Below are 26,035 nucleotides of genomic sequence, written 5' to 3'. Positions count from 1 at the left end.
AAATTAAAAAAACGAGTGTTCTTTTTTGGAATTTTTTAGTCGGTGCGATTCCCGGGCGAGACAAGCGAATTAAAAAAATATCGAATGCAGTATTGTTTCTTTTAAAAATAAAAGATTTTTTCCTTTAAATAAAATGAGCTAACTTAAGCTTTTAAGGCACTTTCCCTCCAGGGTCCATTATTTTTTTTTTCCACACTGTATGTTATTCTCAGCTTTAAAAATAGAGATATATCTGTATATTTACAGCTTTCAGTCAAAAGTTGTCAAAAGTGTTTTTCGATTCGAACTTTAATATATTTACTTCATAAATTTGCTCTACTACTGCTGTCAGTGTCAGAAGTTACGTTTCATCAAACAAAAACCTCACTTCTTTGTCTGAAAATACCAGGTATATTTTTAAAATGTATTTACTTTTGGCCAAAATATCCTCTGAAGCTATAATCCACTGCCACTGCCATTCGACGGGTCTTTTTAAGTCTCTTCGTAATCGGGGATAAAACAGATATCACTAGGGTGACCACGTGTCACGAATTTTTGGGAAGTCCCGATATTTAGATAATATAAAACTTTTTAACAAAAAATAAAACCGACTTCTGAAATTACCAAAAGCGCCATACATGTACCTATAACATTTGAAGAGTTCCCTCGATTTCTCCAAGATCCCATCATCAGACCCCGACTTGGTACCAACGGGACCATATCGGGGTTATACCCGTTCGATTAAAAAAAAATGAAAATCGGTTCACGATTCTCGGAGATATCGAGTAATATACATAAAAAAAAAATACCTCCTCCTTTTTTGAAGTGGGTTTAATAATAAATTTATCAATCTCTTGAAAATTAAAATTGTATTTATCATAATTCAGAGCTAACTCTGTCCCACTGCTGGGCAAGGGCTCCCCCCTCTTTTTCCACTGTGCAAGAGTGTTTACTGCTATATTCTGAAAACTAGTAAATTTAATTTGAGTCAGTACATAAATATTTACGTGTCCCGAATTTTCACTCTGGAATCTCTGAATTTCGAATTGTAATACGGTGGCCTATAAAATAATAATTCAAGAAACCCTAGCAGTCACTCAAGGGCCGTGGACCGCCTTTTTTGCTATGTATCTGAAATGTTAATCCGACTTATGTGGCATTGCGTTTGGGATTAGACTATTGGCAAATTTAAGCCTTTTTGAGACTTCCGTTGGCAACAAGGAACTCTCATAAATCAGCTTTGTTCGCATATCATGTCACGTCATATGATATGGCAATAATTTCCACATAATATGTATATATACCGTGTTTTTTTTATTTCCGTTAATTTCAAGGTCCCTTGGTATCCTTGAGCTTAAATTAAGTAATTTTTTCAAAGACACCGGTATTCTAATTAACTTCGTTTCGGAGATAATCAATCATTTATTTTTATCTTATAAGGCTCTCACGAGCGTATACACTTGCCTTAGGGCCTGTTTACATATGGATTAGTGTTTAGTACGAGTGTGTACATTTGCTACTAAACGTAAATACTATCTCGGACGACTGATATTCGAAATGACATTGATATGTCATAGTTTTCAATTGTTTGGTTGAATTAAATGTAATGCCCGTGTTACAGCAACGCTATATGCAACATTTAATTACTTTTTATAAATAAATATATATTTATATATGTAACAAAACAAAAGTACTTTGATTAGTTTTAAGGCTCGATTCTATAACGTAGGGATTTTCTTGTTTTTTTTTTATATACTACGTCGGTGGCAAACAAGCATACGGCTCGCCTGATGGTAAGCAATCTCCGTAGCCTATGTACGCCTGCAACTCCAGAGGAGTTACATGCGCGTTGCCGACCCTAAACCCGCCCCCCCCCTCGTTGAGCTCTGGCAACCTTACTTACCGGCAGGAACACAACACTATGAGTAGGGTCTAGTGTTATTTGGCTGCTGTTTTCTGTAAGGTGGAGGTAATTCCCCAGTTGGGCTCTGCTCTAGATCTGGAATGACAATTGTTTTGCTTACGTCCTGTGATGCGTTTTTTGTTTCTCGTTAAAATGTATTTCAGTTAAGTTATCTGTTTATCAAATATTAAATTTTAAATGGTAGATTTTCTTAATGCTAAGTACTAGATTTGTTCACACCCGCAACCCGCAATCCGGAGTTCAAATACGTAGGTATGTCCCTAAAACAGATGACTGACCCAAAAATATATAATGAATATTATTCTACAGCTTCGAACAATGTTATTATTTTATGCATGGAAATTATGCCAATGGAAAATGTTAAGAGTTGTATTCGCAAATTGCTGTTTGCTAACTTTACAAAGCTTAACTGGATTTATGAGAGTTCTCTTTGTTTATAGAGTAAATACCACGTTCATTAGTGTCACTATGTGTTTGTGTGTTTAAGAGGAAAGAGGAAGACTGCTTGTGCTTCTCCAATAGATCCATCCAAACCGTGTGACCTTATTCCGTTTTTACAAGCTTTTATTTAACTTACAATATATGTTAGTGTATATGTATATGCTTGTACGGGTATACAACGTGATTTTTTATTTCCGTTAATTTCTAGGGTGCATTCCTAAGCTTAAATTAAATAACTTTCTTAAAGACACCGGTATTCTAATTAACTCCATTTCGGAGATAATCAATAATTTATTTTTATCTTATAAGGCCCCTACGAGCGTGTACCTTTGTCTTAGGGTCTGTTTACATATTGATTAGTGTTTAGTACGAGTTAATACATTTGCTACTAAACGTAAGTACTATCTCGAACGGTCGATGTTTGAAATGTCATTGATGTGTCATAGTTTTCAATTGTTTGGTTGGGTTAAATGTAATGCCCGTGTTGCAACAGTGCTATACGCAACATTTAATTACTTTTTATAAAATTACCCCTGCCATTTTATTTCCTTAAAAGAACTTTCTGATGCCCCGAAGTTAACAGATTTCAATAAAAACACGGTGTATATATGTTTGTACGCTTCCCAACTTTCAATGAAGCTGAAAATTTGCATACCTACATAGTAAGTTGGGTGACAATGCAATATTATAGTATCATCCAGCTGATCTGATGATTGAGACAGAAGGTGGCCATAGGAACTCTGTGATAAAATAATACAACCTAACTACGTTTGGGGTTTTTAAAATTGTGTCAAAAAAAGTACGGTCAGCGATATAAGCTTGTAACAAAAATGAAATTTCTGACAAATAACTTATTTAATTACGTATTATAAGAGTTAGGAACTTCCAAAAAACATATTCACATTACATTCGCTTATTTTATTTCGAGCAATATTACGTTGTTTGTATCATATTATTCAATCTGTATATGTTTCCCGCTGTTACGCACGTGTGTTAAATTAAGGATGTCGGGGGAGAATAAGATTACACGTGGAACTGTTATATTATGTGTCCCTTGCCCTTTGAAAAATCATTCTATAGGGATTACTCGAACCGTTACCAAGGCAGTCTAAAAATAGAAGTAGTAAAAAGAAAGAGTATTGTAGATCCATCGGTGGCTTCAATCAAAATAAACTCTACGCTCAGTCACGAAAGTGCTATTAGCAATCGCTTTAATCGAGATTTCGACTTATAAGCGGTTATACTAAAAGTGGTTCAGTTGATCTAGTCTACCTAAATCTCTTTTTCTAGGGTTCCGTAGCCAAATGGCAAAAAGCGGAACCCTTATGGATCGTCATGTCTATCTGTCTGTCCGTCCGTATGGCACAGCCACTTTTTTCCGAAACTATAAGAACTATACTGTTGAAACTTGGTAAGTAGATGTATTCTGTGAACTGCATTAAGATTTTCACACAAAAATAGAAAAAAAAAACAATAAATGTTGGGGGTTCCCCATACTTAGAACTGAAACTAAATTTTTTATGTCATCAAACCCATACGTACGGGTATCTATGGATAGGTCTTCAAAAATGATATTGAGGATTCTAATATCACTTTTTTCTAAATTTAATAGTTTGCGCGAGAGACACTTCCAAAGTGGTAAAATGTGCCCCCCCTCCCCCTGTAACTTCTGATCTAGTAAGTAGTTTTTTTTCAATATGTCATAAATGGTACGGAACCCTTCATGGGCGAATCTGAATCGCACTTGGCCATTTTTTTTTTATTTCTTGCAAATAAGAACCATTTTACAATAAAACCATATTTCGTACTTATTATTCAAATTAACACACATTATTTTATTGTTCAAATCCTGGTAAGGGATTTATTCGTGTGATGAGCAGTGGATATTTGTTCCTGAGTCATGGATGTTTTCTATGTATTTAAGTATTTATAAATATTTATATATTATATATATCGTTGTCTAAGTACCCTCAACACAAGCCTTATTGAGCTTACTGTGGGATTTAGTCAATTTGTGTAATAATGTCCTATAATATTTATTTATTTTATTTATTTATTTATTATTAAAAAAAAACAATACAATACAAAATAAATACTCTTTATTGCACACCTAAATACAGAAAACAATACAAAGAATACAGAAAATTAAAAGGTGAACACCAGGTCGTCTTATCGCTAAAAAGCGAACTCTTCCAGACAACCTTTAGGTAAGTAAGTAAGTAAGTAAATATTCTTTATTGCACCAACAATTATACATTTTACATACATGTAAAACTACTAATGAATTAGGTAACTGAATTTAATAGAAATTTAATAGAAACTTATTGATATCAGACGGTTTGAAAGAAATATCTCCGAATTGAAAGTCAAATGGCTTCCCAAAAATACCGTTAGGCGGTCCTCCTTCAAGCGTTATTTTTCAGTAAAATGTTACTGTAACTAATTATTATGAAATCGAATCATATAACAATGAGCGGTGCGGTAGGAGTCTAAACAAAGGCTTGGCCGGATCCATTTAATTCCATTGTTCTATACACCCACTATTAATCCCAGAGGGATCAGATTGCTAGACCTATTGTTGTGCTAGGGATTCAGTGAAACTGAAATAGGGGTGGCATCTTTAACATACTAATATGATGGATGAGACGTCCATAAGAACGTGCGGAACTTACGCAAATATGAAATAACTAGTAAGTCCAATGCGAAAGCGGCAGCCACGACCGCATAGCTGGCAGGAGCAAAGCTCGGAAACTGGTTAAATTTCCAAACCGTTATCATGTACTTGGTGCAAAACTTTTTAATTTCGGTTTCGTTCATAAAACCGGTTTTTACCGATAAATTTCTTGTCAGATTAACCGGTTTAGAACAATAAAAAACGGTTTTCTCCTATGTCGGTGTCTTTGTTTACGCGGCACACCTCCAGGCCGGCCGGTAATGTTACTATGAAGCTCTTTAAATGTTCGCGTTCTTATGGAAGTTCAGAGTAAAACCGAAATAAATCGATATTTATCGCTATTTTTAAAACCGGTTATGAGCCTTGGGCAGGAGAATGTCATGTTTGGTGACGAAGGTGGGTAATCAGCGCTAGCTAGTGTCTAAATTCTCGCCTAATGTGAGGAAGGTTAAACCAAGCTTCATTGTGTGCAACTATTGCACATAATATAGGGATATAAGTTTGTCAAAAAAAATTACACAAACATTTTGATTCTGAATCCAATCAAATAGAAAATCCTGTTCCTCACTCGGATTTAAATCACGATTTTTTTATTTTATATCAATTGCTTCTAGCTAAAGCAACGATATAAACGGAATGAAAACCAAAGGATCCTGGAATCAGGTAGTCCTTACTTTGATATACCTAGTATTATAAGTTGCCTGTCTGTCTGTCTGTTACTTCTTCACGCTTAAACCTATATGTTATCCATATTCTTTTCATATCTGTCAGTGTCAAAAGCGATGTTTTTTGGTTGAAGAAATGTTACTTTTGACACTGAGTGATCCGATGCATATCTAATCCAAATCGAATTTTAATCCTATAATTAAAATTTGAATACGCCTGTTAGATTTTGTATTAGGTACTGACTTAAATTTGATATGCAGATAGTTTGAGGCCTGGGAAGGACATAGAATAGTTTGTGTTATTAAGGATGGCACGAGTATATTTATTCAAGGGCACGAGAGCTGCTTGTACTCTAGTGACAACCCTTTTCTTGTGAATAAACAAGACCAAATGCGGGTAGTTCTAACTTACACAGCTTAAATTAGTTGACAAAATTTTATTCTTCGTTAGCCTTCCTGCGATCGTCCCGTATCCGTATACGTCCGTATACGTAGATTTTTTACTTTGTATTTATTAATTTGTAATAAATACATATAAAATTGGTCAATCTTACACAAATCGACCTAGCCCCACAATAATCTCATTAAGGCTTCTATTGTGGGTACTAGACGACGATTGTATTATAAAGATATTCAAACATAATATCTATTTATGTATATATTTATATAGAAAATATCCACAAGTCAGGAACAAATGTGGTTAATACACAAATAAATGCCCTTATTAGTACTCGAACCTGGGACCTCCAGCTTCGGAGGCAGGGTGGCTACCGAGGAGGCCGTTAAATATGGTATGGCCGTAATTCGAAGTTTTTGAAATAGGGTTTTAAATATACTTATCTTTTTTATACCAGTGTGTTTTTTTCTGTATCTAGAGTAGGTTCCCTAATATAAAAATATTCAATATAATCTCATTTTCGACTAGAAATATTAGTACTCGTTTTCCGGAAGAAACAAAAAGAATATTAAATCTAAATAAGCAATTTCAGTTATATTAAAAGCGGGGAACTGAATTTAATTATTGGCTCAAGTTCGCTATTACTTGTTTTATAGCGATCACACCTCTTGAATACAAATTGGAAATGAGAAATGTGAGATCTAGCAATTTGGCTCCGAGTTTGATAAAATTAAGGGCAATATTTCACGAATTAATAAGACAAAATGGTTGAAGCCGTCATATTAGCCGATTTATCAGTGATTCTGTCATCTCAGTTTCAGTTTAGTACGAGTAGTTTGTTTGTTCAGTAACACAGTTTGTCGTTGTACTCTTTGCAGTGTCGTTGTTAACTGCTAACATCAGGCGCAGATGTTGCTTCGTATTCGTATTCATTTATTTGCAAAGAATAAGTAGGTACAAAAGTGTCTTAGGTGGTAAGTCTTGCCGTACGATTTCTTGCCATTTGCGGTTGGAGGTCATTCTGGCAAATGCGTTGAGGGGTCCTTCCATGGCAGATTTCATTTGATCATTCCATTCCACAGGTGGCATTATACGCGGTACCCTGCACCACTAGACGGTCTATGGAGTGATTGGTTCACCTCAAGACATGACTGAAACAATGAGTATGCGGGGCTTTACGAGAATCGAAAGGCGCTGCTTGATACGGATACTTAATAAGCTGTATATTAAATTAATTAAAAATTAAATTACATTTATTTTCAGGCAACTAAGGCTCATACATACCTTACAAACTAATATACATACCATAATAAAAATCTTAAAATTTAAAAATTATTTTGACAGCGCAGTTTTCGGTTGCGCCACGTGTTCTGGTGCGGGATTCGGCAGATTACCACGAAACCGCCGAAATATCACACCCTTCGGCCAGCAATATTCAGACTAAATCTTAACAAGTCACTTTGATTTTGATGTCGATCACTTCTGCATAATATATTCTAGGTTTACAGGTTCCCTTAAAAAATAGTTTTAATAAAACAAACCGCTTAATTCGACCAAGTTTTAATCACATTTTATACGTTAGTTTTATAAAAACAATGTTTTTTTTAAACGAAACCTTTAAACCTAGAATATATTAAATAAAGTGATTTGTTAAGATTTAGTCAGTGGAAACCGTTTTCTCCCGTTAGGATCGTAAAGCTCTTCCCTCTTAACATGATTGAATTATGCAACTTTCGACTTAAAAAACCTGAGACTCGTTTCAATACGTTTCACGAAAATTTAGTCCTTAAAGCGAAGAATAAATCGTCTGTAGCAGCGAATAAAACTTTTCTAGTTCCGATTGTGCCGTTCGCGCGAACAGCGACGGGACGTTGGGACGCGTCAGTCGCTCCCGTGACGTCGTTGAGGGACGCTCGCATCTGCTTGGGTAAACTCCCGCCAAAATTACGCGACTCCGGTAATTTACGATAAAATTACGCGATACCGGTAATTCACTACACAAACTGCGCTTCGGTTGGTGAGGTGTTAATTTATTTAACTATGGCTATGAACAAGGTTGCTTGTTAACTCTAACGTGGTGTCAGTCAATGTATAAGTGTAATTCTTAGTTTTTAATCTGTGTTTATAAAAATAAATAATATTTAAGTTACAAGGATTTATCAGAATATCCCCTTAATGCATGCAGTGTAAAAACGATTAATGCCAATACTGGAAAAAAAATTGTGGACTGGACAAAAGGTGTTTATGAAGAAAAGGGTTTTGGAATTGTAAGTGAGTGTGACAGTGACTAAAATATGAACGTATGTGCTTTATGAAATAAAATTGTAAACTAAAATATAATGTATAATTATATCGAGTGTGTGTGGCGCCGGCTAGTTCTGAGATGAACAGATTTGACAGTACGACAAGGGACAAGGAAGATGAAAATGCGAGGGGAAATTGTACGAAACAAACAAAAATTCTTGGTAAGTCTATAAGGCAAATAAATGCAGATTATAAACTGAAATCATTGACTTAAATATTACTTCGTAAAGACGGGCCTTTATGGGGCCAGGACCTACCGCGAAAACCGAATTTCGCAAATTACGGGAATCTTTCTCTTTTACTCTCACTAAGACGTAATTAGAGTGACAGAGAAAAACTCCGATTTTCGGGGTTATAGCCCAGCACACTGGTAAGCACGCGAATGCGAGCCAATCGTGCAGTCCAACGCAACTAGTTGCGACCATTCGCTCGCGTGATGCGAACTCATCAACCAATTGCGTTGTGCCATCCCACTGGTACGCACCAAACGAGAATGTTCGGTCGGAATTATATGAACGGGCCTATGTTTACTTTTGAAATCATATTCATACTAAAGAAAATGTGACCAATCCCTCCGTCGGATCCGGCCTACTCGCCACTGGAAGATTTCGTGGTTTTTGCTTTAGTACGTGACACCTATTTCGGTTTCTGTTTTTTTATGCGGGCCATTGAGTGCCACATTGACCAAGCAGTAATCTATTGTGACGGCCCTTTAAAGTTCATTACTAATGCCCGTTGAATCCAGGAAGTTCCAAATTCTTTGGGCCGTAATGTACCTCATAGAGTTGCAATACATGCCGCCCTAAGTAGGTACTTCTTTTTGACATTGGTGGTCCACAGGAACAGAGTATTTCAGTTTACAAAAAGTACACACAGTATGTGAGTATTTAAAAAGAATACATATCAAAATAATCAAAATATTTTATAGAGTCTGTGCGGTAAGGGAGCCCATACATTCTACGACTCTTCTCTTTCCGCACATACTCTAAAATAATTTGATTTGTTCTCAAAGTAGAAATTGAATGTAGGTTTAAATTGAATATATTGTATTCATATTTCTTTCAATCGACTAAAATGAATGAATAAATCGCCAGGTGACAAGTAAAACTCAATAAATACCAAAAAAAAAAAATTAAACAAAAATCAACCTACATATTTCAGTAGTATTATGGTTCATTACGGCTGTGAATTTGTGGTGGTAATTAGTGAGTCTTACTTATCACCTGACGAAATAAATAAATGAATTGTATGAAGAAATCCAATGTGATTGTAAAGTCCCCCACTCGCATTGGGCCAGCGTTCGAACTATGGTCTAAACCAGCTATAGCACCCCTGCTAGAGCTGGTTTAGCCTCCGCCTGTGCTCACCAGTGTGGCATATATAGACTTAGATTTAGGTAATGTAGATCTCCAAATTGTTAGTCTTTGAGATTCCATTAACATATGTTATTAATTATATGCAGGTAATGTCTGCCTTTTTAAAGGAAACCACCAGTCAAAGATTTATTTTATGCCATCAATATCCTGTACCTATACATTGCCTACCATGACCAATGTTTATGGTCGCGATTTTTCTATTATACTATTATAAATTAGATAAATACAGCTGTTTTGTAAATAACCAACGTTTTGTTTAAGCCAGACAATGTCGGGCATGACAGGAAATATTGAGGAGCCGTAAATTATTCAAAACTGTTCAAATTGAGGAAGTTGATGATGCAGAATATTTTTAGGTACGGACGATTTAGTACAGTCGCCATCATACATATATAATGGAGCGGCTGAGGTGCTCAAAAATATCTAAACACTCCTTTAACGCCTTAAAAATCTCTATTTAATTGTCCTCTGCGTGTTCAGATATTTCTGAACGCCTGGGCCGCTCCGATATTTCTGATGGTGACTGTAGAATTGTCATAAATTATTCAGACATATTTGTTATGTAGCTCGTATTTATATTAAATAAATGCGTAAGTATTAATAATTAAGTGGGTAATTGCTGAATGTCAAATTTCTCACGTGGAAAACTAAACGAAAACATTAAGCCAGCAATTTTTCGGACATTAAGTATAAGTTTTTTTAATGCTTTTTAAAATTCCGGTCCAGTCCCCGCGAAGTTTACGGGCAACTGAATCCGTAAGGCCTGTGGGATTTATGTGACTCTTATGAAACACCTATTATAATAATATAAGTATTATTCAAAGCGAAACATTTACAATGTGTACTTGAATAAGCAATACTGACAGATAAAGTCCCGTCTTTTAGTGATTTATGAGGGGAAAACAAGTTGTCAACATAATGGAAACTAAACAAAGGATTTCAGATCAGTGAACAATTTCAAAAGTTGACACCGCTACGCTTTAGACGAAAAGGGACGGCCGCTTTTCCATGCAAACGTAGTCCCCATTTTCTTCTCAGGATATTTTTACATTACTTGATGTATCTCCTTGGATTTCATGGGCCTATAAATCCCGGTCTTTTGATAGGCTTGCGTGGGGATATAGATCCAAAACGTAGAGGCCTCTTGGAGAGCTTTAATGTCACGTAGAACGCTTGCTGGAACCCGTTCACGGGCGCAACAATAGACACCCATGAACCGGTCGCAACAGGCATTGGGACTATTGTAGTAAAGTGAACAGTATAACGGTCTATGGATTAAGTTTGGGAGGACAATGAGACTGGTTTATTGCAAAGACCTGCCATAACAATGTTTTCACTAGTTATCGAGGCAGGCGGTGACTCGCCGCCCACTAGATGGGCCCCTGAAAATGCCGTCGTGAAGACGACCAGGAGCAACACCGGTGTGAGCGGCTCAGGGGTGTCGAGAGGTGTACGCCGCTTTCTACCCAGTGGCTGATAACAGCCACTGTGCCAACTCGCGTCTTATGCAAGTTTTCACTTCCACCCCTGGAGCATTTTATTATTAACCTTAGCTATGCCCCTACGTATGACTTAAGGGCATAGCTAAAAAAGTCATACGCAGGGGGTATGACTATTTTTAGATTTTTTGATTATTGTAAAAATTAAGAGCGAAAAACAGATTTCATATAAATTTATAAATGCTCCTTACTCTTATAATAATCAAAAATTCGAAAAAAAATCAAACGTAAGAGCATAGCTGTGGTCGATATACAACACATTGTGTCAAAATATTTTCAATAATGTGAATATCTAGAGAGGAAAATGAGGACTACGTTTGTATGAAAAGGCGATTTCGCACGGGTCCTCCACTTTCGTCTTAAGGCAAGCCTTCCAAATACTTAACAAGATATAAATGCAGATTCTTATTTAACAATTAGTTATTTTAATAACTTCATTATTTTCCATCATTATTTCTATCATTCGTAATTCCATGGTTCCAATTATTACTAAGAGTGTAATTACATTGGCATAAGTCCAATACTAAATAGCAAGATATTTAAACTAACTTCATTACTTTTCGCTACATTTCTTGAAAGTAGTGTTCTTACTTAGTATCTGGCTTGTGTTACGGCTTTGATTTTGTTTTGATACGACCCCGACCTTCGAGCAACACCGGCTTCCGACACGTCGGAAGGGAGGAGCCTAAGCGCTATCTTACCGAACAAATCATTCCGCCATTTTTTGCGGGGGAAACGTACACTCAGTCGCACTTCTCACTCACTACATACAAAATCCAATCTGCAATAACGATACAAATACATAGAAAATGACACACGTCAAAGACAAATCTTGCACACTTCGATCTCTTTTTGTGTACGAATTAGTCACAACATGCACCGCCATAGGTACAGTTGTACCTATGCTTCGGCAGAGGGGAAATAGTATGAATGCCGTCTCCCTTCCCAGTGTTGCTCGAAGACCCCGACGATCACTATTGCTGATTAGTGCATAGAGAATGCAATGAAATTCATATCATTTGATAACTCTGTCGCACTTATTGGTGCACATGAGATGCATCGTGACGATCGTCGAAGTCGTTTCAAAACAAGATCAAAACTGTAACAAAATCATAATCGGCCTCATACTTTAAATAAGTAGGGGTCGCCTTTCTATTCATGATTTATTTCATTTCATTCTTATAAAATAATGGCTTCAATCCAGTGGGACAATTTCGCCAGTATTGTATTAGAAGCTTTTAATACGACTAAAATTGTACGGATAATACAAGACAGTGTACGGTGATTTTATTTTCTATGTCTATGTCTTTAGTAGCTCTTGTAAATCGATAGCTGGACTTAACAAGTTGCACGTGGACTACCGGCCGTTGACTTTAATATGGTGGTTAAACGCGTTTCAAGATTAAATAATGGTTGCGTTTCGTTTAATAAAGGTAGCATGATTTTGTCGTATTCTAAATTCGTTAAAATCTCCAAATCTTGAACCTCAATGTACAGTCAAATAAGTACATTTCTTGACTTTTTTGAATTTAGGTATTTTTATACCTACTTGAATGGCACTATTGATATTTTATAAATACATTGACAATGGCAACGCTCATGTTGCTGTACAAAAATGTATCTTAACCTATTTATATCCTTCTTACGCATTCAATGAAATATATTGAATTACGGAAAAAAATACCAAAATGTATTTTTACTATGTATTTCTAATTCCCGTTTCTAACTCCCAATATTATGATTCTTTTGCGTATTAAAATGGGTATAGATTAATAGAATAAGTATGAACTCTTAAACGCGATAGTACCAAGTGGGCAGAAAATCGAATGTGTCCTTAAAATCAAAATCGGGCTCCTGGTTACTTTTAAATTTATTTAATTTTTCAATATTTATCGTAATCATTGATCGACCGATGAACTAATGGACTTACTAAGCGTCACATTTATATAAATATATATAATCACGTTTTCAACCTCAATTATATAAATTCAACATGAAAGCCAACATCACAAAAACTGGTAAGTAATTCCGTTCATTTCTTTTAAGGCGTGTTAATAATTAACTTTGAGGATGAAAATAGAATTTGATTTCTGCATTACTGGACAATTTCATTTTACCTTTGTCGGACTGAAGTATATTTTTTCATAGTCACTTTACTTTCATGAATTCGTGTTAAGAAATAAAATAAATATATTTACTGGAAGAAAAAACGAAAATCTTTTATCATAATTGCCTAATTTTTGGGCTAACATTTGAGAAATTATTTAAAAACAAAACAGGCACAAAATCTTAGAGACTGATAAGTGATAAATATACAAGTTGGCTAAAAAATACGTTACGTATATATTTTTTTAGGGTTCCGTAGCCAAATGGCAAAAAACGGAACCCTTATAGATTCGTCATGTCCGTCTGTCTGTCCGATTCTGTCACAGCCACTTTTTTCCGAAACTATAAAAGCTATACTGTTCAAACTTGGTAAGTAGATGTATTCTATGAACCGCATTATGATGTTTACACAAAAATAGAAAAAAAACAATAAATTTTGGGGGTTCCCCATACTTAGAACTGAAACTCAAAAAATCTTTTTTCATCAAACCCATACGTGTGGGGTATCTATGGATAGGTCTTTAAAAATGATATTGAGGTTTCTAATATCATTTTTTTCTAAACTGAATAGTTTGCGCGAGAGACACTTCCAAAGTGGTAAAAAGTGTGTCCCCCCCCCCGTAACTTCTAAAATAGCAGAATGAAAAATCTAAAAAAAATATATGATATACATTGCCATGCAAACTTCCACCGAAAATTGGTTCGAACGAGATCTAGTAAGTAGTTTTTTTTTAATACGTCATAAAAATTTAAAAAAAAAATTTTTTTCATCGAACCCATACGTGTGGGGTATCTAAGGATAGGTCTTCAAAAATGATATTTAGGTTTCTAATATCATTTTTTTCTAAACTGAATAGTTTGCGCGAGAGACACTTCCAAAGTGAAAAAAAGTGTGTCCCCCACCCCCGTAACTTCTAAAATAACGGAATGAAAAATCTAAAAAAAATATGTGATATACATTACCATGCAAACTTCCAACGAAAATTGGTTTGAACCAGATCTAGTAAGTAGTTTTTTTAATACGTCATAAATGGTACGGAACCCTTCATGGGCGAGTCCGACTCGCACTTGGCCGCTTTTATTTATATTTGCCTTTCTTACATGTGTGTTACAAAGTCAAAGAGTACTATAATTTGTAACACTTTTTGCTGTTTTTGTAATTGGAGCTGTAAGTTGAATAGGTGTAAGCTTGTCTCAGGTCAAAAATTATGAAAATGGGAACAAATAGTATGTAATTTAATTTTTTGGTTTAAAATGTATCCTCTTCTTTCAATGTGATGAAAAACCATTTGATGTTGTTTGATGGTGTTTGATGATGTATGTCGTAAGTACATAGTGCAATATGGAGTTGAAAATTTTATTCAAACAGCAATCCCCAACTAAGGGGGCGTCCATTAATCGCGTCATACGTTTTTGGCTTGTTTTAGACCCCCCCCCCCTCCCCCATGGTGATCTTTGGTGATATTTTCAGGACCCCCCCCCCCTCATCCAATATGACGTGTATTTTTTTCGATAACTAAAGAACAGTTTTCTAACAAATGAACCTAAGTACACGTGTTTTGACAGTTTGGTTAATTGAAGGGCGGAAAACTATTATTTTTATTTTATTGACTATAATACAGTATAGCACAGATGAAAAAAAAAATACACGTGATACGTGTCCATACCCCCCCGTCCCATGTGGTGATCATTGGTGATTTTTTGCTGACCCCCTCCCCCCCCCTATACAATATGACGCGATTAATGGACGCCCCCTAACTTTTGTGCAGTACAATATTCAAAGAGATTCCTAAAAGCAATTTAGTGCTAGTGCATGCAATGTAAAATAGACACAATTTCCCGATTTTTTCAGTGCTTATTGCTAACGTAGGCGTGAATTTAAAACTAGGGCTCGATTTTTCGAATATTTACGGAGATTACTCGCAATATCTTGAGCAATCACTTACTGAGAAGAGCGGATATGCATTTTATAAATTCTTATTATTATTATTTTTATACCACGACGGTGGCAAACAAGCATACGGCCCGCCTGATGGTAAGCAGTCACCGCAGCCTATGGACATCTATATAACTACTCGCGCCCCTCTTGGACTATTATAAATAATATAAATATACAATATAAGGATAAATATATATATATATATATATATATATCATATTGCCTTTTTGTAAATTCGAATCGGCCTCCGTCTTTATTGAAATATTTGTATCACGTTTCATATGTCTAATAAAAATACCTTATGATTCCTGGAAGATAAAAAGTCTCTTACGATAACGTGATGAGGCTATCAATGTACGTATTAAAGGCTTTTTGGTACTCGTAACGTACTCGGATAAAAAGTTACTGTTACGCTAAGATAATTTTAACGTTATAGTACAGCTATATTTTGATTTTTTTAAGTTGTCCCAATTGTAAAAGGAGCTACCAAGTATCATTCGGACACTATAAAAACTTGCTTTGCTGCTCCTAATGAGATAGACTTTGCCAGTACAGTAGCGAATATTTAACTTAAAAATATTCGAAACACTGAGTAACACAAGGATGATGGAGGTTTAACAATGACTATCTTTGAACGTCGAAGACGCCTAAAAGGTTTTGCATGTTGCCGTTGTCGCAGCAACGAGCACAACTTTATTTTACTGCCAATACCTACATACCTATAGCTACCAGAAATCGATAGCGCGTGCCTTAACACGTACCTATATATCGTAAATACATATTTTCGATACATACGTGTTAAGGCATGCGCTATCCATTACTGGTTTCTTTTCATGTCTTTGGCTACATGTTAGATTTTTTAGGTTTAACTATTACTAATAATATTGCACTGCTTGGCTTGTCCATCTCTAAGGACGTCATGCTTACTGAAAAATCTAACTTTATATCAAATATGTTCTGTATCTTAGGAAGAGTTATTATTTAGTTAGTATAACAGTAAAATAATATAATGGTACAGTATTACATAGTATTATTAATACGAATGTACATAGCTCAACAAGGCTTGTGTACCACTTACTAACTATTGGGCTAAACAGAAACAGTTTGACGCATAGGATTATAATGAGATATAAATGGGTCTTGACACATCAGCACATCACGTAGTTGCGAATGTTTTTGTACGAAAGTTTGCATTTTTTTTGGGCTTGTGTGATACACAGAGAAAGAGTATTTCACAGACGAATTGCCCAGCAGTTGAATGAGTAATTTATTCCACGTAGATTAAAATGTTTATTATGGTGTTGTTTTAGAATTGGACCTGGATTATCTGGAGCGTGGGGGAGGCGGTACCATGACAGTGGGGGCGCCCAGTGTGGAGCCCAGCCCGGACAGCTTGGACCTCATCAAAGTGGTACTGCTCGGCGCTCCGGCAGTGGGAAAAACTAGTATCATACAGGTATCAAAATCTTTATGCTGTTCTATACCAAAAAACAACGAAACCAAAATTGTATAGGTATACCAAATTCTATAAAGTAAATTTATGATTATGATTATCTAAATTACTTTCAGCAAAGTAGGTAAGAAAAATTCCATCTTTATGCAAATTGACATGTTAATTTTTATCTAATTCTATCGATTTGCATTAGTTAAATTAATTATTTATTCTGTCAAGTTAACATACATAATATAAAGGGATTACTAATACATTCATTACAATAAAACTGACTAAATTAAATAATACTATTATGAAATGAAAACTAGTTAAACCTAAAAATAACAAAGGAAAAATAAAAATATACTTACCTACAAAATAATAATAAACCCAATTACATAGAGAACACCCCGTCCAATAAGTCGGCCTGCGGCATAGACCCCATGACACTGGCGGCGTTACCTCTCTGTATCGCCATGGAGATGCGTTGAGAGAGGTACGCGCCAGTCCTGGGGTCCCCTGTTGTGTCGACCAGCCGCGCCGACAATGCCCTCATGAATGCTTTCATGTCGGCTGACCAGGGACCCAAAGTCTCAACCGCGAGCGCCGCAAACTCATAGTCGTTGAGTAAGGCTGAGTATTTGCGTCGCTTGAGGATCTGGGCCTGGTCAGCCGCAGCGCCGGCCTGAATGCGGGTTGATCCAATGTGGGACTGTGCAAAGGTGTCGACACACGTTGCGTCCCACACCAGGGCCCTTCCTAGTTTCCACGGCACTAAGGTAGCTCCGTCGGGACGCTTGCCGTGCGGGCGAGAGCGCCATGCCCACGGGTTCTAAAACCGCAGGCACAGACACGGTGGCAAGCGCGCGACGGATCAAATCGTTTATAGTACCGTGGCGATATATTCGACCGGCGCTTCTTAAGCAAGAGAGGCCATGGCGGCCCAGCTGGTCCACATTTTTGCCGCAGGTGCACGTGTGAGGTACACATATTCTGGACCCTAACCTCAAGCATATTGCTATTCTTAAGCTATTTGGGTCCAGAACAGTGCCGATCTGTTTAGCAGGGTAAGCATTCAACCAGTGTCCCGACTCGGGGGCCGAAACCGCCAGGATGCGCGCACGTTCATAATCGTCTGGGCTGTCTTCGAGAAGTGAGGCATGGACTAACTTTAAGCGTGGAGAGTCCCAATCCCGCTGACAATGACGGGCAACTGGGATGTCAGCTGCCGGGCACGACTCACACCAGGCCTCCCTGGCCTCCTTCAGGTTCGCTATCTCATCGACAGGTATCGTAGAGCGGTTTAAAATAATACCGACGAGAGACAGCGAACCATACACAGAGGACAGGAAAGCAGGTAGAGCCACGCTAGAGGATGTGCGAACACCTAGTCCCCCAAATCTTATTGGGAGAACCGCTTGGATCCAGGGTCTAATTTCAAAATGAATGTTTAGAATTTTTGATAAAGTTTCCTGAAGGGAGGAGTCGATTGATGAAAGGATTGATATGCAAAGTAGGTTAAATGGTAGTAAGTTCAATTCAAATTTTTACCAAGCGAAATTTTTTCACAGTAAATTTGCTGATCAGTAAAATAAAATACTATTACACGTTTCCATTGTATACGTGAAATATAATGATTAAGTATAAATATAATGGAAATGCTTAAAAAATTATGGATAGAAGGATGAAAACGTTTATTTAATTGCTACAAACACACAAAAATTCACAAACACAATACAATGCAATACTCTTTATTGCACACCTCACAAACACACACATAGTTTTGTTTACAGAAACATAAACAAAGACAATTGGATAGAGGTAACAACAGGCGGTCTTATCGCTTAAGAGCGATCTCTTCCAGACAACGTATAAAATTTGTAAATACATTTGAAAATTTTAAAACTAAGCGAGCATTTCGAACTTAATAAAATAATTTTTACAAAATTTGTTATATTAATAATTCACAAACATTTTAACTTAATATAGATCTAGGTATGTAATTACAAAGTTCGGATTCTATAAAGTGCGTAATTTCAAAGTAATTAAAGTAGGTAAATTGGTTTGTTTGCATTCTTGTAGGGCAATGTATTCATTGTATATAGATACCTAGATTTAACATTAACATTTGCAGTAGTTAGATACATCCTTAATGACTCGCGCGCACCAACAGTAACGAACTTGAATAGGTCTCTTGTAGTCGCAAGAGAGTCACGAAATCCTCCTATTCATTATTGTTACTTGTTATTATGCTAAAAAGTACAATCGCCGGGTATATCGGTGCGGCGGCCAAGGTATTCACAAATATCTGAACAAAGACTCTATTACCAAGACGCATGTTCAATGTTTTTAAACACATTCGTCTCTCCGATATTTACAGTCAGCATCAAAAGTAGCGGATCAAACAAGGTTTCAAAAGTTTCTTCTGTAACAGCTTAACAAAATATGATGCTCCTATATGTAGAACAGATAAGACGGTATAAGATACTTGTAAACGTACATTTTAGAGATTTGGAAAAGTTATCTGGAATATCAGATACTTTTGGCGCGTTATTTCATCCGCTACTATCGGGCGAAATACGGCGCTAATCCAATACGGGCGATAAATTAAATTAAACCAGCCAGAGAATTTATCCGTGTGATCATTAATTAAGAAGTATTTTTTTAAGTGACATTATAGAGATAACATGACATGATATTACGAGATACGAGATTTTTAGAGTTTTTATAACAATCGACAACAGTTGACAGCTACTATAAAAAGCTAATCTTGTAACTGGTGTGTTGCTTTAAGTTGCGGCCCGAATTATTTTGTATGGTTAATAATTTTCAGTGTACGTATTTTTGTATTTCTTTTTTTAGAATTAGAAAGAAGGTTAGCGATCATGACGTGTCTCGTAAGTCACAGCAAATATGTAGCAATTACGATATAAAATCATATACGATTTCTTCGATTATGTACATTCTTTTTCTTTCTTCAGTAATACGCTTTCTAAACTAATTTATAAAAAAAAAACGTTTTTCAATAATTTTTATTAAAAAGACCTTTAGTCGAATGCTGAAAAAACCAACTATAAGCTAAATGTATATCCATATAGGTACTTCTTAGGTCCTATGCTAACCACGGTTTTAAGATTCGCCCCTATCGAATTATGACACTGTATAAGTGAAGACTGTTTAATTCAATTTCAAATGTGGTCATAAAAATTGCAGACTCCGCTCGGCTTCTTAAATTATTCGAATCAGAAGTTTATCGTCTCACTGGGAAATAAAATTGAAGGAATTGAATGGCACTCATGCTCCGTATGTTATCTAATATTGTGAAGATAGTCTTCTTTTATCGAGTAATAAGCTTTTGTTTTCTGCCGAGTGAAGCCTTTTAGAGGAGGATGGTGAATGTTGATGGAGAGGACAAAATAAGTGGAAAAAACACAAAACCTAGTTCAAGATATATACTTAACTAGCGTCTCGCATCGGCTTCGCGCGGGTAGTAAAAGCGTGTTTTTCTCTGACATAATTGGCAAACGTGTCATCATATCAATCAATTTACACAAAATCTTAAAATATTATACTGCTAAACGTTGCTCAAGAATCACTCTATTAATAGGTGAAAACTGAATAAAAATCTATTCAGTAGTTTGTGAGTTTATCACAAACATACTGACAGACAGACGCGGCGGGGGGCTTTGTTTTATAAGGTGTAGGATGATTTTTTATAAGATTATATCTAACTACTATCACTAATTTAGTAAAATGAAAAAAATTACTATTTACCTACCTACACCTACATGTCAATTTATTTAACATTTATTACCATGACATACTGGATTCGCCACGATAATGAAACACACTTGTAGTTAATCAAATTCTCGTATTTGTAAAATAAAGAAAAATCTGATTTCTTCTATAATAAATCCGTACATTCTTTAGATTAAGAGCAGAGTTTACGACCCCCCTTTATATAAGTTGAGTTGAGAGGAAATGACTTATGAGTGCCATCGATCAAACATCAGACCCAACCTTTTCCTCCATTGGGAAACGAATTGTAAGAATAGTTCCTTTTCGGAGGTATTTTTTGGTTCCGTAAAATGAAGGTAAATATCTTCTACAAAAGGAAGTTACCTATACTTATTGTTATATTTGTATTGATTTAGATTGACAAATTTTTTTCTAGTTACCAAAACCTTCACTTACATTGTAAATACCACTACACTACATTTTAATACTAACCTTTTTTCTTTCTATAACAAACAAACACAAACGTCAAAATGACGGATAGTCATAAATAATATAAGCTGCAGAGATAAACAAGGTTACATGCAAGGGGGTCAGTTATCTCTGCAGCTTGCCGTACATCCACCTTTATACATAAATATTATTCATTCATTTTGTTGAAATTCCTGAACACGAATCTCAATATCTCCTGTAATGGAAATGGATACGAGTATTAAATTGTAATTTGATACGACATGTAATATAGTAAATTGCTCGCATAATAACACATCTTAAACGTGGAGGAGAACGTTAGTGGCAAGTACGTGTGAGTCAGATATGAATACATCAGAGGCCGATTTTAATTAAACAATTTGTAAAGGTTTTGATTTTGTGACCCGCTCACGCTGATCGGTGCTCTGGAAACAGAGTCCTTACAAGCAAAACGTTTAGAAATTGTTAAATCAGTATCGGCCTCCAGGATGAAAGCAGAAACGTGAAAGAAATCGTGAGACGTGATGATGAATTCAAATTGAAACTGAGTTTGGTACCAAACCTCCTGCAACGATATTGATATTCATATTCACAAACAAGCAAAATAAACAAAATTATACATAATCATTGACAAACACGATCAATATAAACAAGTAGTGATAATGAATTAAAGTGTCGCTATAAAAAAAAATACTGTAGGATGTCACTAGGTGCGTAGACAAGATGCCAATCGTTCACGCTCCGTAGCGTAGCTATCTCTCTCTATCACTCTTCCATATCAGTGCGACAGAGACAGTTGCGTTTCGTACGCTACGCTGCGTTAACGATTGGCATCTTATCTACGTACCCTGATGTCATTTAGACACTTATACCGCAATGCCTGCCAAAGTCGGTAGAATTGTTACCACCCCTCATATTGTAACTCGACAAATATTTTCCCATTCACCGACAACCGCCGAAACAGTACATTTATACGCTCAAAACAGGAAACTAAGGTTTATGATATCAACAATATCGGTGATATACGGTGTAATTTACTCGCTGTAACCGTGTAAGCCTGGACGTAAAGGAAAAGGACAAATTTTATCTGACGTTAAAGCTGCGACAAAATTACTACCTAAACAATTTAATCTTCTACTGAAACAAAATACCCCTGTGGAAGTCGCGCACGGTCCGCCATCTTGAAAAAAAAGTCAAAAACTGATTGGATCAAAAATTCTATACTAGTGCTCACAAAATTTCACAAGAGACCATAGAAAAATGTAAGAAGAATGTTCAGACGGAAATACGGAAGAATTTTTGTCCTATCTGAAACAAATCGCTTCATGACAAAAAAAAATCAAATCTCGGGATAAATCAAGATCTGCATCGTAAGGTTGATAAAGGAAACAATTCCAATCTGAGCAATAAAACAAAACTTTCAAAATTTGGATTTCATATACTCACGGTACGGAGTTCAACTTATCCAACTTAATACAAGGTTGGATATTATCTCACACGCATTCGGGCGTCTTGCCAACGGCGTAACAGCGTTAAAATATCTCTCAATGCTGAGGCTTTCATCCGACTAAGTCAGTGCCAAGTTAGTCATTCTCGCAAGTTTCTCGTTCTATTAATATTTTATTCTGCTCCATCCGTGCACAATATGAGCTGTCAGACTAACCGTACCCGTGGATAGCTTTTTGTGATACAAGTGTAAAAAATAAGCAATTTCCAATGAATGATTATAAAATTAGTTGTCAAAAAAGCAAATCTTGGACCATTGTAAAACATACTTAAACTGTTGTAGATTTGTTATTACAATGAATAAAACAAATTTATTACCTATTAAATTTTACATTGCAAATGCTCGTAAATAAATCACCAAATAGGCATTAATCATATATACTCCTCGATTTCTTCTCAATTAAAAAAATCAAGTATATTTTAGGAGTAAACACTTGAAATAATGTTGAAGTAGAATGATATAGGTGTAGTTATTGGAACATCTAAGTAAAAGGACAACTTAAGTAAAAACAATTGATTGAAAATAGAGGCGGAAAATGGGCAGTAAATACATTTAGCTATAGATAAAATTTGAATATGATACATATACACTTAATAAAAATACAGAGAAAAATGAAAATGTTGTAAATTAAACCAAACAACTTTCAAAAAGTTTAATCTACTTTTTTAGTTACCGGTAACAGTTGAAATAAAATTACGGTAAAATAAATTCTGTAAAAACTTTCCAACTGAAACTGTTGGTTGGCGTGAACCCGTTTACAGGCAAGGCTAGTAAATAGAATAATATAGTAGTCCTTTGTTAAAAATATTAATCTGGCTGCTAGGTTTTATTCATGAGCTCGCGCTCCGTTGCTATATTTTTTCTGGAAATTGCTTCTAGCAAAATAATGTCCAACGATATGTGTACCGTATTTTCTCTTTAGTAACTACTATTTATTTAAACTCTTGTGAGCATAGGATAAGGAGTCGAATATCTAGTTAATATCTTTTTGCATCTTTTTATCGAGAGCTATTTTTTCTGTTGACCAGGAAGGATACATATACAGGATAAACTAATTTTTTTTTGTTTATAAGTTTTATTTTCATCCTTTCTGGTGGCAACTTTATTACCGAAAAACTGCCCTAAAGCGTCTTCGTTTAGCTGCTAACTAACTACTAACCCCTATTTCTTTTTAATTTATGTTTATTCATACTCGTAGTAGAAAAGGCAAATTAATCTGGTTGCCTGAATAAAATTCTTTATGTTCCTTTTTATCTATATTTAGAACGGCAGTGCAATATTAACGATATCATCAAACTCGTCTAATGATGAAGACGGAAGATTTTTTTGCTGGTGGAAATAGGCAATATGACTACTTTCATTGATATTTTATAAAATAATTATGCTAGAAATGGATTAGTAATTGAAATTCAAAGTAGTGTTTAAAAATACGATCTCTTTCTATTTAATTGGCAGTTTTATTTGACATGTTTGGTTTACATTTATTTTTCTTTCCAGCAATTTGTCTGGAGCGACTTCTCCGAGGAGTACATACCGACGGACAAGAAACACACGTTCTATCCTTCGGTGATCATCAACGAGCACCTCTACGAAGTCAAGATCACTGACGTGCCAGTCATCCCTTATTTCCCCATCAACTCATACTACGAGTGGGCTCACTACCGCTTCTATGGATTGAGGAACGCCACTGCATACATCCTAGTCTTCGATCTGTCGAACGTGGAGACCTTCCAATACATCCGCACTCTCAGAGACCAAATGGTTGAGAGTAGAGACATGAGGAATGTTCCCGTTCTTGTGGTTGGGAATAAGCAAGACTTGTTGTGCAGTAACACGCCGTCCGCCGCAAGCGGTCTGCAGCAGCTAGCCATAGCTGAAAGTGCTTGTGGGGACTCTAGAGAAAAACGACGGAATATAGTAAATCTTGTGCGCAAGCATTGGAAGTGTGGCTACGTGGAGTGCTCGGCTAAATATAACTGGAGGGTAATAGCAGTGTTTAAAGAGTTGATGGAGATGATTGATGCTCTGGAGTGGAGCGGTGGGGGAAGGAGTTCCGAGCCCCCTCCTGACTCCTCAGCGGGAGGCGCGTCCGAAAACAGATGCACCGTTACTTAGCACCATTGTAAGACTTATAAGGAACGCCTGAAGCTAGAATGGAAAAGGTTTTGTTAAGATTGGACAATGTTTTAGCATACGTGAGAAACGCACACTAGATTAGTGTTATCGATGTCAAAATAAAGTTGTTGTAATAGGTTCTATGTGAGAATTTATCAGAGTCACTCTATTCCAATAAACATAAACTCTCATGTTTGAGGTTCAGACACGCGTTATGTTTTTCTCTCATTTTGAATATTTGCTCTTCGTGTATCAATATTTACCATAACTTCCGTTTTAACATCCATTCCGCATTTATCAAAACAAACAAAATACTTATACCATCTACCTATAAGACAATTTTATTAAAGTGTAGTAAAAAATCTACAGATCATCTATAATGTCTCAGAAAACAACTAAAGTATGTTTTTAAGACTAAATTCCGAAGAATCTTTTTTTTACTTATAATCAAGTAAATTGTACTTCTTGACATTCTTGACTTATGACATTCCAATAATAATTTACAAACTTTCTTTCCAGGGTACTTTTTGTACTTTTGTACCTACTCTAAATTATCAAGTATAAAGTACCTCTAGATAAGGATGTTATCTATGTAAAAAAAGAAATTACAATAGTAATTAAGTATTACGTATTCATAACTCCGAACTTTACTGATTCTTGAATCAAGGATAACTGTTAGACTCAAACTTTAACACAATTGATAGGTATTTTAAAAGCATAAAAATTAAATGTTGTTTACTTAAATCTGTTAAATCTTTTGTATCTATAAATGGTTAGCAATTTTAATTTCATCTGAAGTGAAATGCGTCTCTTTGTAAATAATACGCTTTTTCTAGACTTACAAGATTAAGTCAAATACTTCCGCGAGTTCTACGGTAGAATTTCATTTGAGCATTGTCATCTTTTTGTATTTTTGGAGAAAACTCGTTAAATTTGCCCCAAAGATGCAATAATTTGCTTGACCTAAACGAAACATTGTTATTTAATATACTAGAGTTTTCGTACTAAATATTTACAAACAAATTAAGGCGGTTATTCTAATGGAGGAATCCGAAACTTTAACCAACTTTGCAACAAAAAATACATTTTGGACTTTACAAATTGTAATTTCTCGCTGCGTATTAATAAAGCCTTGGTATAATTATCGCACGAAATAAAGTAGAACGAAGTACGTATACTTGTACCGCTTTGGGTAACCGCATAGAATTTATGGGGAACGTATTCCGAGTTAAGGCAGTAGAATTGCTGCGCAAAGCTGTGTAAGCTAATCTCAATAAGTGTCTGCCCCACTAGTGCACTTTCTACAGCCACTGATTTCTCTTTAAACGATCTTCCAATAATTTTAACGTAAAGCAATCTGCTATACTCACGATGGGTTTTGATAAGTTATATCATTAGAGTAGGTCTTTAAGTTTATTCATTGCACGATAGAATATCTACATTTTGAATTTCATGAGAGATTTTCATCTTG

At 35.7% G+C, this 26,035-nt stretch overlaps 1 protein-coding gene across 2 annotated transcripts in view; it reads left to right on the top strand.

The window, feature by feature from the left end:
- LOC133529031 (ras-like protein family member 10B) overlaps positions 1 to 24,890 on the top strand; it is a 56,044-nt gene extending 31,154 nt beyond the window's left edge. The window contains exons 1-3 of one of the 2 annotated variants that reach the window (XM_061866617.1): positions 7,858 to 8,545; positions 16,615 to 16,760; positions 23,947 to 24,890. In XM_061866617.1, coding sequence (XP_061722601.1) covers positions 8,464 to 8,545; positions 16,615 to 16,760; positions 23,947 to 24,564 — 846 coding nt within the window. In that variant the 5' untranslated portion in view covers positions 7,858 to 8,463 and the 3' untranslated portion in view covers positions 24,565 to 24,890. Of the gene's footprint in view, positions 1 to 7,857; positions 8,546 to 16,614; positions 16,761 to 23,946 lie in introns of those variants that run through there. The other variant, XM_061866618.1, reaches the window with a different exon arrangement.
- Positions 24,891 to 26,035: the final 1,145 nt, after the last annotated feature.

This window comes from Cydia pomonella, chromosome 20 (assembly GCF_033807575.1).
Source record: "Cydia pomonella isolate Wapato2018A chromosome 20, ilCydPomo1, whole genome shotgun sequence".
NCBI classification, from domain to species: Eukaryota; Metazoa; Arthropoda; class Insecta; order Lepidoptera; family Tortricidae; genus Cydia; species Cydia pomonella.
The sequence above is the reverse complement of the archived record's forward strand: the minus strand, read 5'-3'. Positions and strand labels throughout refer to the sequence as shown.